The sequence below is a fragment of the Ammospiza caudacuta genome, chromosome 3 (genome assembly GCF_027887145.1).
Source record: "Ammospiza caudacuta isolate bAmmCau1 chromosome 3, bAmmCau1.pri, whole genome shotgun sequence".
Classification (NCBI taxonomy): Eukaryota; Metazoa; Chordata; class Aves; order Passeriformes; family Passerellidae; genus Ammospiza; species Ammospiza caudacuta.
The window spans coordinates 42,398,622-42,417,734 of record NC_080595.1 but is presented as its reverse complement, the minus strand read 5'-3'; the positions used below and the strand labels follow the sequence as shown (position 1 = coordinate 42,417,734).

General features: G+C 36.8%; 1 protein-coding gene across 1 annotated transcript in view; it reads left to right on the top strand.

The window, feature by feature from the left end:
• The window catches only part of PDE10A (phosphodiesterase 10A), a 167,048-nt gene extending 148,517 nt beyond the window's left edge, over window positions 1-18,531 (top strand). Inside the window, exons 17-22 of the mRNA XM_058802226.1 lie at window positions 848-1,003; window positions 4,188-4,360; window positions 5,378-5,489; window positions 7,273-7,353; window positions 9,414-9,502; window positions 13,862-18,531. Of these exons, the coding sequence (XP_058658209.1) occupies window positions 848-1,003; window positions 4,188-4,360; window positions 5,378-5,489; window positions 7,273-7,353; window positions 9,414-9,502; window positions 13,862-13,979 (729 nt within the window). The 3' untranslated portion in view covers window positions 13,980-18,531. The remainder of the gene's footprint in view (window positions 1-847; window positions 1,004-4,187; window positions 4,361-5,377; window positions 5,490-7,272; window positions 7,354-9,413; window positions 9,503-13,861) is intronic.
• The last annotated feature ends 582 nt before the right edge of the window (window positions 18,532-19,113 follow it).

The following is a 19,113-nucleotide window of genomic DNA, read 5'->3' as shown; positions in this document are numbered from 1 at the left end:
TTTTCCACAGACTCATGGGTCTCTTCATGTAGTATCCAGGTTGGATGTTGTGCACTTAATAGATGGCTAATTAATACTCTTTTTCTGCTTAATTTTGTAGCTTTATCCTTGTTTACTGAACACTCACCAGAAACAGTTATAAGATATTGGGTCTCTGAAGAAATTTTCATGATACTTCATGAAAACAGTGACAGTCATAAACATTAATGAATTTTTTTTCCAAACACATAAGCTGTGTGAAAATCTTTTGAAAAAGAGATTTCAGGGACTCTATTTTATCAGGATATTAAGGATTAATTATATGAAAAAGCCACTGATTGTCTTTATTTGTTTACAGTTTCATTTTCCAGCATTGTCCATGACTCATGTTAGTAACTTCCTAGGAAAAAGCCCTACTAGGAGATTTGGTTAACATCTCTAGGAGTGTTGCAGAGCAGATCTGGCATTGAACTTCAGTGCACCTGTTTTGACCAGCAGATCATACATTTTGTATGTTTCTTCTCCCTCAATACCTGTTCTTTTTATTGTTTTAATAAACATGGTAAGGATTCCGTGGATAACCAGATGGTTTAAAATGCAGATTTCTTCTGAAATACAGTCCATCCAATAGTATGTAACTGTCTGACAACGATTTTTAAATGCATGATCTAATTACAGTTGGGCCAAGAATTTTAATTCAGCATGTCCTTACTGTCTTTGTTTCTCTCATTTTTGAGGATATTTCTACATGAGCTGTTTGAAGGCTGTGTTAGCATACTGCAACTTCTACAGTATTTTGGGTAGAGAGTGACATCTAGGGGCAAGAAATACATCTTGCCTTTCATGCTTGTGTCCATTTTTTTTGTAGCGAAAGGGTCTTTTAGTTGCATGCCTGTGTCACGACCTGGATCACAGAGGTTACAGCAACAGCTATCTTCAAAAATTTGATCACCCCTTAGCTGCTCTCTACTCCACATCAACGATGGAGCAGCACCACTTCTCACAGACTGTGTCCATCCTGCAGGTAGGATTTTTGAAATTGTGTGTTCTGTGCATTAGTGTCCATTGGTGGAAGGAGGAGTCACATCGTTGCCAAATAAATAGATTTTGCTGAAGCATGCTTGGTTTAATTTCTCTATTACAGTACTCATTTAGATGAGTAGAAGATTTATTACAGCAAGCCAGGTTTCACAACTAGCAACCCAAGGATTCAAGAATAGTGCAAAACAGAGCTTTTTCAAAATCTTGAACTTATAAAAATATTTTTTATTTGAAGGTCTTTACTTATGGCTTGCCTTTGAAGCTTTTTGCTTCTGGTCTCTGGAGGCTTTTCCTATGACCATGTGGAATAGTAACTTGGAAAATGAAAAATAATTTTCTCTGATACATATATTTTTTGTCATAATGTATTTCAACAAAGTCTTCAACCATCCTGAAATTTTGAATAAAAACTGAAGTACTGGCAAAACTTTGTGTGAGAAACTTGAAAACCCGCTGTAATAAATTCTGTGAACATTGACTGTGTGGCATGAAAGGGGACATGTTAATTTTTCATGCATGAAAATTGTAAACTTATTTCATTACATCATTCTGTGCTTATTTGTTACTTGCCAATTTGAAATTAAAAAAAAACAAAACAGTGTCAGGTAATATTCTGTGAAAGAGAATTCCTACTACGAGGTAGAGTTCCAAGTATGAGGTCATGTGTCTTTATGTTTAATGAAGAAAAACCTGCAAGAAAACATGAACATACTCATTGGGAAGATACAGGTGTGCTACTGACACACACATGAGTGAAATTTTTATAATTCTCAATTAGAAGAGTGAGAACTCTTAGCTGTGAAACCACTGCAAGACCGTAACATATTTGTGCTCACTAGTTTTAGTTTTCCATGAATACTCAAATTACAGCCTAACCTTGCTACTGTGCCACTGATTAGCTGTTAATCTTCCTTTCTTTCTGGTTTTTCAGGGTAAGATATTTTCTTAAATACATAATCACCTATTAGGAAAAATACATATTCTATCTTGTATTCAGAATCACATCTTATGATTATGGTTTTAGGTATCATATGCATTTAATCACAGAATGGAAGCTTTATCTCTGAATACTCCTTCATGTAGGAGGGTGTAATTGAATCCTTCACTGGTGGTATGGCATTAGATGTTTGGTGTTCATTCTTTGTGTGAATATGTGAGCATGTTCCTCAGTCATTAACACTTCACTGTCCCAACCATTTTGCATTTTTTCTGGCAGAAATGTTGTAATCTATGAAAATCCCATTTGCCACGAAGGCAGGGAACCCTTTTGCTTCCCTGGCACTTGTACATTTGCCGTCAATGGGAGTGAGGGAACAGGGATAGGCGGCCAGGGCTGTAGAGTGGATTCATGGCACCAGCTGCTGAAAGCACCCATGGCTGATAATTAGCAGCAAAGGCAGGCCAGAGCAGCCTTCTGGACTTGCTGGATTTTGTTTGAATGAAAAAGTTTTATTGAACTCGTGGACTGATGGAAATAAAGCCAAATCAACCACCATGGTCTTTAGGGTTTATCTGAGTTTTAATTTTACATTAGTAACCTGCAGTACTTTTAACTGCTTGAAACTTTAGAGCTGCTTTGCTCATCCACCTGCAGTTTGAGTGTACACCATACTTAGGACACGGGATTCAAGTCACTAGCTGTGGCTCAGCAGGCAAAGAACAAAATCTTCGGGGTTGTACTTTGTATGTACTACTCAGAAGGCTAAGTGACACAAACTCATAAGTGTCAGCTTCTGTCAGCACTTTATAGAATCAGTACTCTTTGAGTACTCTGAAAGAAGTTGTCACAGTGGTCTTTCTGAGAGTGCAGCTTCTAAAGCCCAAGACTAGAATGCTGAATAATTTAAATATTAGGACAAATAGCCAGGAATTAAACAGCAAGGCTGGGGAGTAAAGGATCCGCAAAACCCTAAATTGTGGGAACTAGCAGTAGTAATTTTTTGGTCCCAAAGTGCTGATGATGGACTAAAATGTTCAGAATTTTTTTTTTTTAATGTAATGTTCTATGACTTAGAAATCTGTCAAAGGAGCATAGATGGATTGTATTTTCTATTCATTATTCACAATAAATCTACTTGTCTAAGTAAAAGTACTGGAAAATGATGTTTATGTTCCGGATGGTGAGAGAAACCAAGCTTATTTGTACTGCAGAGGATTTATTTTGAGCAAATTATGTAAATGCTTGACGAAAGTCAGGGAAACTTTTTGAGCTTCAGCCCAAATGCCAATTAAATGTCAAAACACCTCTGCATTTGATATATTTTAATGATTTTTTTTTCTGAATGTGCCTACCTTGACATGGCTAGCTCATTCTTTCTTTTTGTCTGCTTCCTTTCAACAGTAGGAAGACTTTTGATAAGTGTTTTTCCAAATCTTGGAGACAGTAGATAGTCTTGACTTTTCAAAATGTGATATAGCTTCATGAGTGATCACAATGCGTGCATATTGTCAGTTAAACGCACAGTAATACCTTGTGGAAATTGAAAAGTGATGGCAGTGGTGCATCACCAGAGCCTCCATAGCAGAAACCATTATCTTTAGTTTGAGTCATTCAACTTAAGGTTGAACAAAGCAGCTTTTCCCTCTAAATGTTCATATACATTACAATAATTAACTTTATATAGGAAATTATGTCAGTGAATGCAGCGATTTCAGGACCATTTCATTTGGAACATTAAAACAAAAAATGAAAATGAAAAACAAAATAATTTTGAAAACAAAGTGATTTTGTATTTTTAACTTGAGTGTTCCTTTATCCATGTATCAAAACTATGCTTAAGTGAATCAGATACTCAGTTTACCAACTTGACTGTGCAGACTTTGGATCAGAACTGAGTCACACATTTCCAAGTTAACACCGTCTGGAAGTGTAGTGTCTATAGTGATTTTAAATCAAATATAAAGATTTCAATAATTTTTCTCTAGTAATACTTTGAGGCTTCAGAAGGAGCAGTCCCAAAAACAAATTGGTGGCTTAGTCATAGTTTTTTTTCATGACAATGTTTACAAAAGAAGAATAAAAATGGGAATTTCAGGCTATTAACATTTGAATTTGCAACAAAAGTTGTCATTGGGCTGTAAAACCGTTGTAACCTGTCTGAAGCAAAGACTGAAATCATCTCAGAATTAGAGCTTGTGCTTTTTATTGGTTTTTTACTTTTTCATAGCTGGAAGGGCACAATGTCTTCTCCAATCTGAGCTCCAGCGAATATGAGCAAGTTCTTGAGATCATCCGGAAAGCCATCATCGCCACAGACCTTGCCCTGTATTTTGGAAACAGAAAGCAACTTGAAGAGCTGCATCAGACAGGAGCATTAAACCTTAAGAACCAAACACACAGGTAAAGCACCAAACCAGTAGCAGATCCCTATGGAATTAGTCTGGAAAGACCAGCAGTGTGTAAAATTATACATAAGTAACAGTAATTGCCATTGCTTTATATTTGCATTAGCCCTTACATGGCTGATGACTTCTTTATCTTAACTTAGGGGAAGTGCACTTTGCATTTATTGATTGATTATACTGTGTATTTCTGTATTTCCTCTGGTATATTTGTCTGTACAATGTATAGACAGTTTTAATGACTGCCATCACACTGGCATGCGGGTTGGCAAGCTCTATGCTTTTGCACATGGAATAGGCATTATTAACAAAGATGGAGGTGTCATTGAGGGCCATCTCAATTTCTCCACTGGGTGAAAACAAGTGACTTTAAATTAAATTGCTGGTTTTCTTTATAAAACTTAGATTCACAAAACATAGATTTGTGCTATAAAATTGGTTAAATAGGATTTTTTTAATGTGTGTGCCTTGTTCTAATAATTTTGTTCAGTTCCCGATGTTGTCCAGTTACACTGTGAACAGGTTTGTCAGCATATAGAACAGAATTATGTATTGGGTTCTTGTTCTGTCAGAGTTTGAATTCATTCCAACAAACCAATGACAGCGCCTTGAGACAGACTCAGAAATACTCTCCTCTTTTTAGGAGCTTTTTTCTCCTCTCTTTAAAGAACAAAGAAATGCAGCTATAAGATATGTCATATTTCTTTTTATACACTTGTACTGTATATTTAGAGAATTATAGAGGGGCAAGTGAATGTTTTAACAGGCAAGCATCCTGTGCTCTGGTCTATGGATGTGATTGTGTAGAGGATGGTCAATGAACTCTGCAAACATTGTAGGGAATACAACAAGGTATACAGTGAACAGTCTGTGCTGTGCCTTATCAAAGAATCAAACAAATGAGGAAGAAACAATAGGTGGGAGAAAATTCATAGAAGGGCAAATAAAAACTTTGCAGAGCAATCATTAATTCTTTACAAAACCTATAATTTAATGTTGTTTTATTCTATTTTAGAGATAGAGTGATTGGCCTGATGATGACAGCTTGTGATCTGTGTTCTGTAACAAAGTTGTGGCCAGTTACCAGACTGACAGCCAATGATATATATGCAGAGTTCTGGGCTGAGGTATGTGTGATTCTTTTGTTTACTCTCCTTATAAACAGAAGCATCCATGAAGGAAAAACCCAACTGTAAGTATTTTTCAATCAACATCTTGGTGTGCTTGTTTTGAAGAGACTTCACTGGCGCATGTGTGTATTCTTTGCTTACTCTGAAGTTATTTAAAGAGCTGAGTTAGCTACCTAATTTTCAGGCAGTGTTTTTTCTCTCTCTTCAAAATAATGTAGAAAGTACGTCCTAACATAAAGTGATCAAGCAATAGAACATAGAAGAAGTCACTCACTGTATTTTTTGTAGAAATGCAAAATATGAAACCAGCTTCCAGGTCAGCTGCCTTGAAACATACTTATAAAGCTATAGTGTGAGGACAGAAAATGCTAAAGTAAATATGGAAACCATTAAATTTTTAGGTCTTCTCCGTGAGCCAGCTAAACAAGAATGTCTCAGAGAGAGCTGGCTCTTCAATACATCGAAAGTTGCTCTGCAATTACTATGTACTGAGACTTGAAACAAGGAATTAGGTTGTAGTAATGTAATCATGTTCATAAATAAATATGCAGTCTCTCACATGTCATATGCAGAGGTGTAAATATCCTAATTGTTTAATTTTTAAGTGGAAGTGACTTCTCTGGGGATAAGGAATAAATTGCACCTAGTGGAGTTATGCAACTTTTGGAGATACAGCTGTATTGTCAGGACTGCTGTTGCACATGTGTATGATAAAGTGTTTTTCTGTCTTTTGTGTGCCCTGTGGAATCTTGCAGTGTTCAGTGGGCTTATTTCTGGTTTACACAGGCATGAAATAGACACCAGGCCTGTGAAGTTGGTGTAGCATGCATTTAGTGTGGAGATTGTTACCCTGCCTGATGCATGTTCATTATGAAATTCCAGGTGTGAGCTGCTTGTTCGGTGTATTTCGTTTTCACTTGTTCTTGTTCTCTTAATTGTAAACAGCTCAGACTACAACAAAATTTTTGAAAAATGCTGACTGTGTAAGCCCAAAGATCTAGTTCAGCACTCACTTTCTGAAAGGCCTGCCCTGGAAAGTGCGTGTCCTTATGAGTGGTAGAATGGAGGTATAATGTTGACATGCCTCACTAATTACATACTCAACTTTTTTGCTTATCAACTTGCTTTCGAATGCAAATCTTGTGAACTCAGTGGAGAAGGAAGGATAAAACTGATTTTCCATACTCAAAAATAGTCAAGATGGAATTATGGACATAATTGTGCCTGTCCAGATGTTAATTTTTTGTAACCCAAGGATGAGTTGATAAAGATAGATGTTGATATATATATATGTGTGTATATACATATATATATATATATATAAAGAAAAAAATCACAAAGAGGGTACACTGTAAATTCATCTGGTTTACTCAGCTTTTCCTTGGATGGGTGAGTTGTGTTCTACTGGTCATTGTATTATGGTGCTTTCAACAGATATTTTGAAAGATGAAGCTAACTGAGCAGATAGAGCAGAATGGAATGATTTCTTTTGGTTTAGTCTTCCAGTTTCTTTTTATTATGGAGGCACACTTGCAAATAAGGAAAATGTGTGTACACTGACTTACAGAATCCGCTGTTTGCATTATCACTTAGGTGAATGTACAAAATGAGCCTCCCCTTGTGCATTTTTCTGAGATTGCCTCAGAGTGATACCACACATTATTTTAAATTCTGGATTTTTAGATTGACATAGAATAGAAGATGGAAATAAATTCAGGTCTCAATAATGTTGTTTTTGTTTTCTTAATCTCTCTCTCTCTCTCTCTCTACTTTTCTCCAGGGTGATGAAATGAAGAAAACAGGTATTCAACCTATTCCTATGATGGACAGAGATAAGAAAGATGAAGTCCCTCAGGGTCAGGTATGAACTCTCTCAGTAAAATGGTACTTGTTTATACATAGAACTTGTATGGAAGAAAGCATTTCATATATTAGTGAATATTGCTTTTGAAACTGGGTTATTCACACTGCTGAATTTGATGTTATTTTTAAAGTAGCAGTGGAAAACTTTTTTTCAGATTTTGGTTAAATGACAATGTGTTCTTCACTGTCATCACTTTTTCCTTTCTTTGTACTTGTAGCTCTAGCTATGACCACAATCACCTTGAATTTTTACAAGTGTCAAGAATGCTTTTTATCTTAGTAAGTGGTTGTTTCAGCCCTTAGCTAGTGTCCCAAGAAGGGTAAGAATGATGGTGAAGGGCTTGGAGGGGAAGCCTCATGAAAGGCAGCTGAGATCACTTGGTCTCTTCAGCCTGGAGAAGAGGAGACTGAGGGGAGACCTCACAGCAGTCACAACTTCCTCATGAGGGGAAGGGGGAGAGAATGATCCAGCCCTGATCTTTTCTTTGAAATGACCGGGCAGGGCACAAGGGAGTGGCCTGAATTTGCATCAAGGAGGTTAAGGTGGGATATTACGAAAAGGTTCTGTACACAGAGGGTGGTTGGGCACTGGAGCAGGCTCCCCAAGGAAGTGGTCACAGCACCAGCCTGACAGAGTTCAAGAAATATTTGGACAATGGTGTGACTCTTGGGGATGGGCCTATGCAGAGCTGGACTCAATGGTCCTTGAGGGTCCCTTCCAACTCATCACGTCCTTTGATTCTGTGATTTTCATTGAGCCAGAAGGTCTACAGGGTGACTGCATCTAATGTCCTGTTCTAGTTGTTGACAATTACAGAGTCATCTTTTTCCACTGAAATAAAATAGTTCCCCTTAAAAATTAGCAAACAAGAAGAAAAGAAAAAATCCAAAACAAATGGGAAGAAAATGAGGCAGTATATGAAATAGTGTGGATGAGCAGACATCCCATCTGTATGTAGCCTTGCCTTAAAGCCAACTGCAGTTTCTTTCTATTGGTTGCACTGTAAGTACTTCATCCCTGTAAGTACTTCATCTGGCTTCACAGCTCAGAAAATGTATCTTATTTTTATTTAAAGTACACAGAAGACTTGGTTACATAGCAGTATGGGATGAATCTTTGTGTTGATGAAAACAAGAGTTGCTCTTCCATTTCTGAATAAGGATCAACGTTTGGACTATTAAAAAAAGAGATATTATAAAATGCTTTGGTCATGGTATAATACATAGTATTTCACTAAAAGGCACTTAAAAATTCCATCCAAAGAGGGGCTCATAGTACACTATTGCAACTATCAAGAGTCTGGGATAAGTGAGGGATGTTATAATGATTCTGAATGCAATCTGTGATCCTTGATAATATATAAGTAACATTTTCTAAAAATTTCATAATGTCATGACAATTCAGCTGTGATATCGTAGCTGTCACAGGCCCCTATGTCTCTGAGTCAGATATCATTAAAAATGTGCTCATTGAGTTTTCCCTTTTTCCCTAAATGTGATAATGGTAAAAATGTATTATTGAACTGCGTACATGATCATTGATCATACTGCACACCATTCACAAGTGTGCAAAGCCCACAGCATTTTAGTATATTGAGCTATGCAAGCATATCCTGCAGGACATCAGAACAATCCATAATCTGACCATGTTTTGTGAATGCTGCACAGCCTTCCTTTTTTAAAAAATAAAATCATCACATGAATAATGTTTGCAGAAATGTCTCTAACATCTCCACCTACTTCCTGCTGCTACTGACACCAAACAGGTAGACATATCCTGAACAAAGAAGTGAATCAATTGAATAATAAAAGGTTCTGTAGAAAACCTTACCTGAAGCAGCCATATCAGTCATAAAAGAAAGGCATGTAAGAAGCTTGTAATTACCAAAGATTTCACTGTTGCTGCTTATTTTAAAGCATTTGGATGTTAAAGGGTGATGCAGAAGTGTGAATAACTAATACAAGTAGTAAATAAGTGAAGAGCTTTGAGCTGTTAGCTTCCAGTATTGTAGTTTGGCAAAACTTAAGCTATTTTTTTTAATTTCTTGTTTTTCATAGATTGGGTTCTACAATGCTGTAGCCATCCCATGTTACACCACCCTTGCACAGATCTTTCCTCCAACTGGGCCACTACTCCGAGCATGCAGGTGAGTAAATGTGCATAGCCGATACCTTGGTCAAGGACAACGCAAGAGTGCTTTGCAAGTTTGTCTGGAAATACAGATTTTTAATTTTAGAATTTGCATGAATATTAACAGGGATACACATCATCTCACATCGATGTGTTCAGAAACCGAGAGGTGATAACTGCTGTCAGGGACTATCTAGTGTAGATCTACAGACACAGCTGATTAAAATGTGTTAGATGCCAAAAGCATTTAGAGAGAAACAGTTCAGTGTTTGTGCATCCCTGTCTGCTCTGGCTCCGTGTAATTTCCCTCTGTCCTTTTTACTTCAGCATGGTTCCCACAATAAAGATTGGCCAGTATTCTCTTTACTTAAAAAATGTGTGTTTGGCACGTGGATTTATTTCATATAATGTAATTTCTATTAAAAACCAGAAAAAGAAATATCTAGAAAATATTCAGCAGTTGATAGCAAAGGAGTGGTAACACTCAGGTATGGGAGAAGCAGATGTAACTTTCTCCTATAACACAGTGGGTGTGGAGCTTGGGTTGTTCTGGAAAAGAGGCAAGAGTCCTTTATGTGTTGGCTGCTTCTCCACTGGAATGATGGTGGATTGCTTTGTAGGTAGTTCTGTCCAGTAATTATATCCTGGGCGTTAGCAATCTTTCCTGACAAAAAGTTTGCTGAAACCAATGAATGCTTCATGAAAATTTTCAGGTTAATCCATATTTTCTAGAAAACCCCAGTTGTTTCATAAAATGTCTGCCATCTCTAGTTGTATCGAGTGGTTAAAGGTCTGTTTTTCTATGCTCTTACTAGTATTCTCTCATTTTTTTTGTTATGTTGTGGTCCCTAAATTCTATCTTACATTGAACTTTTTCTTTGTCCTGTATGACCTCCTTTTGTGGATCTTGTGGACTAAATTATTTGTTAAGTAACTGACAAATGCCTTGAATTAATGTAGTAGTTAGCAAAACATTTTCATTCACATACAAGCACTTTTTCATATAGCTGAGAGAAGAATATGTAGGTCTGTGTCATTGTTAGAGAGGACCACCTTATGAAAACAGTGAGTATCTAGGAGCCATCATTAGTAGTCATCTACCACTAAGGTACCTTTGCTGGCATGGCTATGCAACCCTTAGATGGATGTGGAAGGAATATTCAGGAGGATTGGAAACTATACCTCTGTAGTTTTTATGTGAATGGGGCTACAGCTGGAATTTTGTTTAGTGCCTATGCTTTAAGGAGAGTAGATAAAGACATGAACAAACCAGAGAATGTAAAGAGCTGAAGGAATTATTTGAGATCTTAGTAGAGAGACTAAATAATGCATTTGGTTTATCCAAGAAAATTATAGACTCTCAAAATGGTTTGGGTTAGAAGATGCCTTGGAAGAGATCATCTAGTTCAGTCTCCCCTCTGTGGGAATGGACATCTTCTGCTAGAGCAGGGCCCAGAGCTTCATCCAACCTGGCCTTGAACACTTACAGGGATATGTCATCCACAGCTTCTCTCAGCAAGTGGGTGCCTCACCACCCTCTAAGTGAAAACTTGATCAAAATCAAATTTTTATAACACTTAATGGAAGCTGGGCCTTAGAGAGGCTAGGTGGAGTGTTTCAAACTGCACAGTATCTTTCACAGGAGCAGCAATCTTGGAAGATAAATATCTTTGGATTTCTGGCCATGTGGATATCCCAATGAGGCTTATTTGCAAAATTGGCCTGTTTTACTTGGTGGTTCATCTTTTAGAACTCAGATGAGGATATTTGAAGTTGAATCGTGGATATCAAACACCCGTGTAAGCACTGCTCTGGAAAAAGGGTCTCCCTAATTCTGAAGGTCAAGCATGAATGTCTTTTCAAGAGTTGGTTTCTCTGTAGAAGGTGTGATGTCTGAAGTAGAAGCAGACTCCTGGCAGAGATTATATGATTGTTTTTATATTCCAGAAATTATGTTTATTGTTTGTAATTCAAATTGTTATAATGGTACTTCTGAAAGCTACGCTGCCACAGTCTCCACACTGGACAGAGCTCTGGACAGATGGCTCCCTGTCTTGCTGTTGTGCATTGTTTAGTTTAGATTGTGCTAATGCAAAACTGAAACATAGATGAGTAGATAAAGCCTCTGCAGGACTAAAGAGCTTCTTGAAAATCAACACCCTGGCATAAAGTCTTCTGAGGAGCAGTTTGGTAGTTTTGTCTTAGCCTTGAAATTATCCTCTGCTTTTTATTTGAAGAGAATGAAGAGGAAGTTTGAGGGTTAAGACTCGGAGACGGAGAACATGAAGTCAGAACACAGATATAACTTCAGGTGCATAGGCAGAAAAAAAAATTGATGTTATTGCAGGGTCTAGAATATTCCAGAATGTTTCAAATCACTGATTTTGCTCTACATTTTTGTTTTTCCTTTATTTTTGATGGGTAACTGTTATTTGGTGTGTTACAGAGTGAAACAGCCTCTTTTTTTTGTTGTTGTTGTTTCCTGAGTTGCTGACTGAACCAATTTTTATATCACCTCTTCACCAGCAGGGCTCATTCATGAACACAATATTTAAGCTGCTGTGTCCTTGTGTTCTTTGAAACTCAGACACCAGCTGCAAATAATAGCAGCAAAGGCAGCCAAGGCAGCATGTCAGCATCAAGGCTTTTATTTTTAGAACCTCTGGGCATTTATTACAGATATTAGGAGCCAGGGCTTCATTGGGAGCTCAAAGGCAAATGAATCATATTATCAATACCTTACCAAAAGAAGAAAAAAAGAATTCAGCACTGGTTTTCCATTAAGTAAGGTAGTCTAGAAGGTTTTCATGTCTGGTAATTTATTCCATATTTTTAAATGTTTTCCTTGTCATCCTGTGTAGATCAAAGCTATTAGACCACCTGTGTTACATGTATTAGCCATGTACTCAGTAGGTCTACAAAAGTGTAAATACATGGTAGTGTATTTATTTGGAGGATGAAGTGATTTTTTTCCCCCCTTTCTTTCAGATCATATAATTTGAAACTATTTTGCTTGTGCTTTTGGGTCTCTCAATTCTTAATGAAATCTATAATTTTAAAATATTTTGGCTGCAATTCTCATTACTTTCCCAGGTCCAGGAAGGGGACAGAAATAGTGATGCTTCATTTTTTCTCATACTTAGTGCCTGATTATATTAACTGAGGCTCAATGTCATATTAATGCTGGCTTCATAAGTTGCAGTTGGCCTGAAGCACTGGCAGAGCATTTTCCTGCAGAAAATGGTGCAGGGGTTACCCTAGAGGGCACCAGCCTTCTTTGGTAGACTTCAGCAGATCATGCCTTCCACTACCCCCAGAAAGTGCAACATTTTCTCCTCTTGCTTATATGCTGTGCTTTCAGATTATTTGCTGTTTTAGCAAATGTTTTGACACAGCTATGACATAAAAATCAGAAGAGCTCTGCCACATAAATTCCGATGTAATATCACGGTGACATACCATAGGACACCTTTTAGTACTGTTGTCATCCTGTTAGTTTACCAAAGGCATCTAAGAACTGTTGCTTTAGTAACTAGGGATCTGACAGGATGAAGGTGAAACATTTGGGTTTGCTGTCTTTCTGTATGTGTTTGAAGACTGAATGTTGAGATTTGGCCATTGGTTGCAAGGCCTATCATCAACACAGACTTCCCAATCACTAGAGTGGTACTGGTGCACAGCAAGTAAGACTATGGGTTTGTACCCCCTTCAGATCATTAGAACATTACCAGCTTCATTTCTCATCATTTTGTGGCTTATGAACAGAATTGTGAATTTAAGGATTGGCCAGGCTGTGAGGCACTAAAATACATTTATATCTCAAAGAAGGGGTACCCTTTAAATGTAGTAGACTGCTAATATGATTATCACAGTAGTAGTTGAAAATGTATACTATGATCCTGGTATGCAACATTTTATATACTGTCAGGCAGCCCTTTTGCAGGAGTTTCAGAAAGCTTAATCTATCTAATCTATCTGCTCCTGTGCTTCAGAGTGCTGTTTCAGAGACTCTGCAGTCTTGTGTCTCTTGGGTCACAGCTGGGCTTTCCTGCAGCCATGAGGGCTATAAATTTGTCCTGGAAGCAGGTGGTAACCTCTCACTTCAGGGCTTGCTTTGGGGAAGGAAGATGTACTGTAGGCTAGGATAGAGTTGACATGGATATGAGTCGTATAGAATTACCGAATGGGATAGCTGAAGCTGAAGGTTGAAATAATGTGTCGATGATAAAAGCTTGATGACATACAGGTACTAATATAAATGTACTTACATAAATATAAATCTCAAAGTATAGTACAGCAGACATTATTGTGAGGAAGAAGTAAATCCCAGTTAACTTATGAGCAGTATCTTACCTTCAATTTTTTGCATCTCCAGGGACAATCTTAACCAATGGGAGAAAGTAACGAGAGGTGAGGAAGCCTCTATATGGATTTCTTCTCAATCCCTTGCTCCTGGGACCTCAGATTCTCTTCCTGTGAAGACTGATGACTGAACAGCAGCAACAGATTGCTTTAACCTGAAAAGCACCCCTTCTTGTTTTGGGGATTGTTTTTTGTTTTGTTTCATTTTTATTTGAAAAAGAAAAAAAAAAAAAAAGGAAAAAGGAAAGCTGCAAAATGCTAAGAAGTAGACCTGCCTGGGAAGGTAACACCCATGGAGTTACCTCAGCTAAATGACTCTGGCAGCCAATCTCCTGACCTACACCAGTGACACAACGTAAGCAGAGGGAAAATGACAACCCAGATGTTTGGAGTCAGCTATCAAAAGAGAACTTACAACTTGTGAATATAAAAGACTGGCCTTATATCATGGGCTAAATTGCTGAGGCCTTAATTTAAAACTGATGGGGGTGGGGGGGAATCTTATGGGGTACTTCTAAATTGTATCTTTCTAGTAAGGGTTTCAATGGTACTTTTATTATACCGTACTGTGGCTGGCTTTAACACCAGTGTCACTTGGGAGTTCTTGGCTATAAATAGAACAATATACCCATTGCTATTGTGAATGTTTATGTGTGATCTACTTGTAATCAGTTTGAACTCCAGCAGAATCCTTGGAGACTATAATTTATGCTTAGGTTACAGTGAATTCTCTTGCTGCAAACTAAAGGAAAACCAACATTCAGGTTAAAGTTTTAAAGTACTTCATTAAGCATCATGATGCCAGTTGTCTGTCACTCACAAGGGAAATATTGATAGAACTAGTGATGGTGCTTTGTTCTTTAGGATGTTTTAAAAAACTAGGCAACTCCTTCCTTAAAACAATGGAAGTACTGGTTAATTATCCCCAATATAAGAGGGAATTTCAGGTTGGAGTTTTTGTATCCATAGTGACAGAAATATTGGATTAAATTTAAATGTGACAGCAAAGATTTCCTTGCCTAGCTCACAGTTAAGTAAAGTCATCATTTTTATTTCTACCTGCTGAGCTGTATCTTAAAAGGTATTGGAGACATATCTGAAGTATGCTACCTGCTGGGAAGAAAAGGCTTGTCAGAAAAGTCAGGTCTGATGAGAGGGATTGTGGTACCATCACAATAAATCAAAAATGGTTTTTGTATCGACTAGCTTTTGTGTTGCACAGTAACACTGCATGTCTTCAACTGCTTTTTTCCCCCCATCCCAAGATGAGTGAAATTAGGAAACTTCTCCATTTGTCTGGTTTTTTCCCCTAGTTAGAGAAATTTCAAAGTTTAGAAATGCCTTTCTTAGTGAAAGAATAGCTGACTGAAGAAAAGTACACTAAATGGTGTGTTTACAGTTCTGTGCTGACTTAGGCCTCAGCCTTACAAACTTATGCACAGACTTACATGTAATGCCACTCTTATAAATTTAGTGCAATTGTACAGAATATGTTTCACAACACTTAATTTGCCTTTGTCTTTCTCTTAGAAGTAATGAGAAAAAAAAATCTTCATAGTGATCCACACAGTAGGTGAAAACACAGTCTTTGCATACCTTTCACATACAGCCTATAGTGCATTATATGCTTTTTCACAGATAATGCACTCTTGCGGAGGTTCCGTGATAACATGGCCATTGTGTAACTGCAACACAGTTGCAACAGTAGTGACCTGAAGACAGAACACAGCTGTTCTTTTTCCATCTACTGTCTTTTGGGCTCTATTGCTCTAATAGGCATGCCAGCTTTTGGGTTTCATGTGAACAACTTGGCCTCTTGAGTTTTGCCTTCTGTTATGGTCGAGCACATGCCAGTATCTGTTTATGTGTACAGTGCGTGATCCGTAGTCGCATAATGTATAAATGCACCTAAGCCTTTGCTGTACATAGAGATCCCACAGGCTGAGAATTCAGTATGAAGTTATCTTATTTGTGTGATGCATGTTACCTAGCAACAGCCCCATAATTTATTTTTTTGTTTTTTAGCTTGCCTTACTAATTCTAAGTGCAGAAATTCTTTGGTAATCACAGCAAACTGGTTTGGAATTGGAAAAAAGCAAAAACAAAAGAAGGAAGACATGGCAGGAAACAATTACAGCAAAGTAGAACGAAAAACATGTCATGCTGTGTCCTCTACTTTACTCCGTAGCCATTCTGTTTCAGCTAAATAATGCAGATGCACCCTTTTGTCCAATAAGAGTACTTTTGAGACAAAATCCACCATTCCTAATTTACATGGAAATTATCTAAATCTATGATGACTACAGAAATGCTCATTGAAATTCAGATACCTCAGCACCTCAGCAACTGGATGGAATATTTTTCTTTGCAGGCTAAGTATGTTTACTTAAGCATATTTGCATTAAATATATTTGCCATTATTTTCCCTTTTTTTCCCCCCCCTTTCCATTTAAAAATGCTGATTTAAAAGCACTGCAAAAGTATTCCATATCACACTAGATCTGTGTGTATGGAAAGCTTTCCACTCATCTTTTACTCACTGACAGTAAAGATAACTTCACTAGTTCTGTTTCCTGCCATTAAAAATGTTTGGCAGTATCACACGCTGTTATGTTTTGAAGTTTGTAAGTACTGATAGAGGACATGTTTCCCTGGCAGATTTATCAAATTGGCACTAACTTGTTTTATTAACGTCACAAGTGAATCAGCAACTGTTTCTATCATACAACTATCCAAACCACATAAAATATGTTTGCTATAATATAATTTCTGTTAGAATTTTTAAAAATTGGCTCCAGTGGCTGTGATTTGGTTTGATTTCCCGGTGTGTAAAAGGAGAAAGGTAATGACAAAATATTACTCCTTGTTATGACTTAGACCAAAAACATAGTCATGATGAGCTGATTTATTTAAGCAAATGTAGTCTGTCTTAACATTTACAGAATACAGATTTGTATGTGTAAGTGTTTTGAAAAAAAATACTTGTACCTGCACTTCCAAAGTCAAATCCACCAAAAGTTAGAACTTTGGAGCTGCATTTGAATTTGATGAATCAAACACATCTTGAGATTTAACTATTCAAAGTTCTGGACTCAAACTCGCAGTTTATTAAGACATCTAGGTTTGTAAGACATCTGACTCATTAAGTTAAATTATCTAAAGTCACTCCTCCTTGCATTTTTATCCTACTAAAACTCATCTTGCCCAAAAGAATGTATAAAAAGCTTAACAGATCATTCCTTTCCTAGAAGTCTTAGATTTTATGTTCTTAGAATTGCATTTTTCTTGGTAATAATTCCAGCTGCTTTTCCCTCCTATGTCTAGTAAAGGTAAAAACACTGTTTGAAGCTGTAACTGAGCATTTCTAGTGTATTATGAAAATGTGCCTGAAAGGTATGCACTAAGTGAGAAAAATAGTTGATGTAGCATGATGCTCATCTGAGATGTTGCATATTTTATTACAGCATGGCAAATTCCATTGTTACAATTAATTTATTAATTTTGCATGATCCTACAACACTCTACTGTAATGATTCGACTCATGGCAGTAATTTTTTTTCTGTAAGTAATCATTAGAGAAATGAAACAGGGTTTTTTAGCTGGAGTATATGATCAATCATATTGAATTGGAGAGGACATGCAGAGTGGAATTCATCTTTTTATGTGTCACTGATTTTTTTCCTGTGTAAACTTAAAACAGTGTGATCAGTTTGCTGTGACTGCACTTAGAGCATATAGTGTTAAAATTGTAGGAGTAGCAAAAAGCACTGTTCATGTTAAAAAATAGAGATTATTAGATGCTCAAATCAATCATGACCCTCTTGAAATAATGCATTTGCCTCAAACACTGTGATATTGGACCAGTTCTGTGAAGTGGAACAATTAATTTATTAATTCGAAACACAAAAAAGGCTTTCTGCACACTACTACAAAGAAGTTAATGTTCAAACTTTAGGTTCTATATCCCAATCTAGCAAAGGCACATCATAACTTTTGTTTGCTTTCTGACCAAAAACTGTGCTCGATTGTAATACGGGTGTATACTCTGTCAAATAAACCTAAAATAATGGACTGCTTTCTAGGGTAGATCAAACTGATTTGTAGAGTAGTTTCATAAATATTCCAAATTCAGGTTGGGCTGTAATGTGGAGAAGACAGAACTTCAAGGTAACAACATTCAACTTTACTACATTTAGTGAGCTGAAAAATTTGTTTTATATATATATATATTTACACACACACACATATATATATATATGATACATATAAACTATCTTTGTAAAAATAAGCAAGTGCAATAATTTAAAGAGGTCTTAACTTTGCATTTATAAATTATAAATACTGTACATGGTGTGTAATTTTTTTCATGTATTCATTTGCAGTCTTTGTATTTAAAAAACAAACCTAAACCTTTACTATTACGTTTGTACAATAGAACAGTAAGCATTTATTATGATATAGTTAAGTTGTAAATAAATTCACAAACCAAACAGCCAGTACATATGCATATATGGGTGTCCTATTGTGAAACCTGTTTTTGCTTTTACTGCTGGCTTTAGCACAGCAAGACGACTTCTGTGGATATGTAATTATACATATAAATATATGTATGATACATAAAATATATTTAGAAATGTTCATAATTTTAATGGATATATCTATACATATACTTTGGTGTGAATATTACTGAATACAGAGTTTTTTAATATTATTTTTCATGTTTATTTTTGCTATTATTGGGAGTACAAGTGAGGGATGGGAATGTGTGTGCATATATGTGTGTTTACACCACAAGTAAAACACGGCACAAAGTGATTCAAAGTACGATGTAGTCTTTTGCATAGGCAGTGCTTGTTGTTCCCTGTATTTGCAGTTTCCTGCATAAGGTATGTTTTCCCAACATAAGATTTTTTTAAAATATAGTTATATCACCTATTGCAGGTTCACTTTGTCACAAACTGCAAAGACATCTCCTTTTCTGTTTGCTCTCCTGCTGCCAGGAGCTTGCCTTGCTGTTGATGGACAACTTCCATCAGACAGAGATCCTTGCTTTGCCACTGTCTAATGTTAGTGCAGCTGATACAGAATCATTTGCTACCTTTGGGAATTACTGAGACACTTAGATGCTGAATTGTAAAAAAAATAATCCTGCACCCAAATTTGTAAGGTCTAGTCCAAAGCAATATTGGGCTTTAACAGCTGCCAGTATCCTGAAAATACAAGGTAGGTTCAGAGAACTGTAAAGCAAAATTCTGACCAACACAT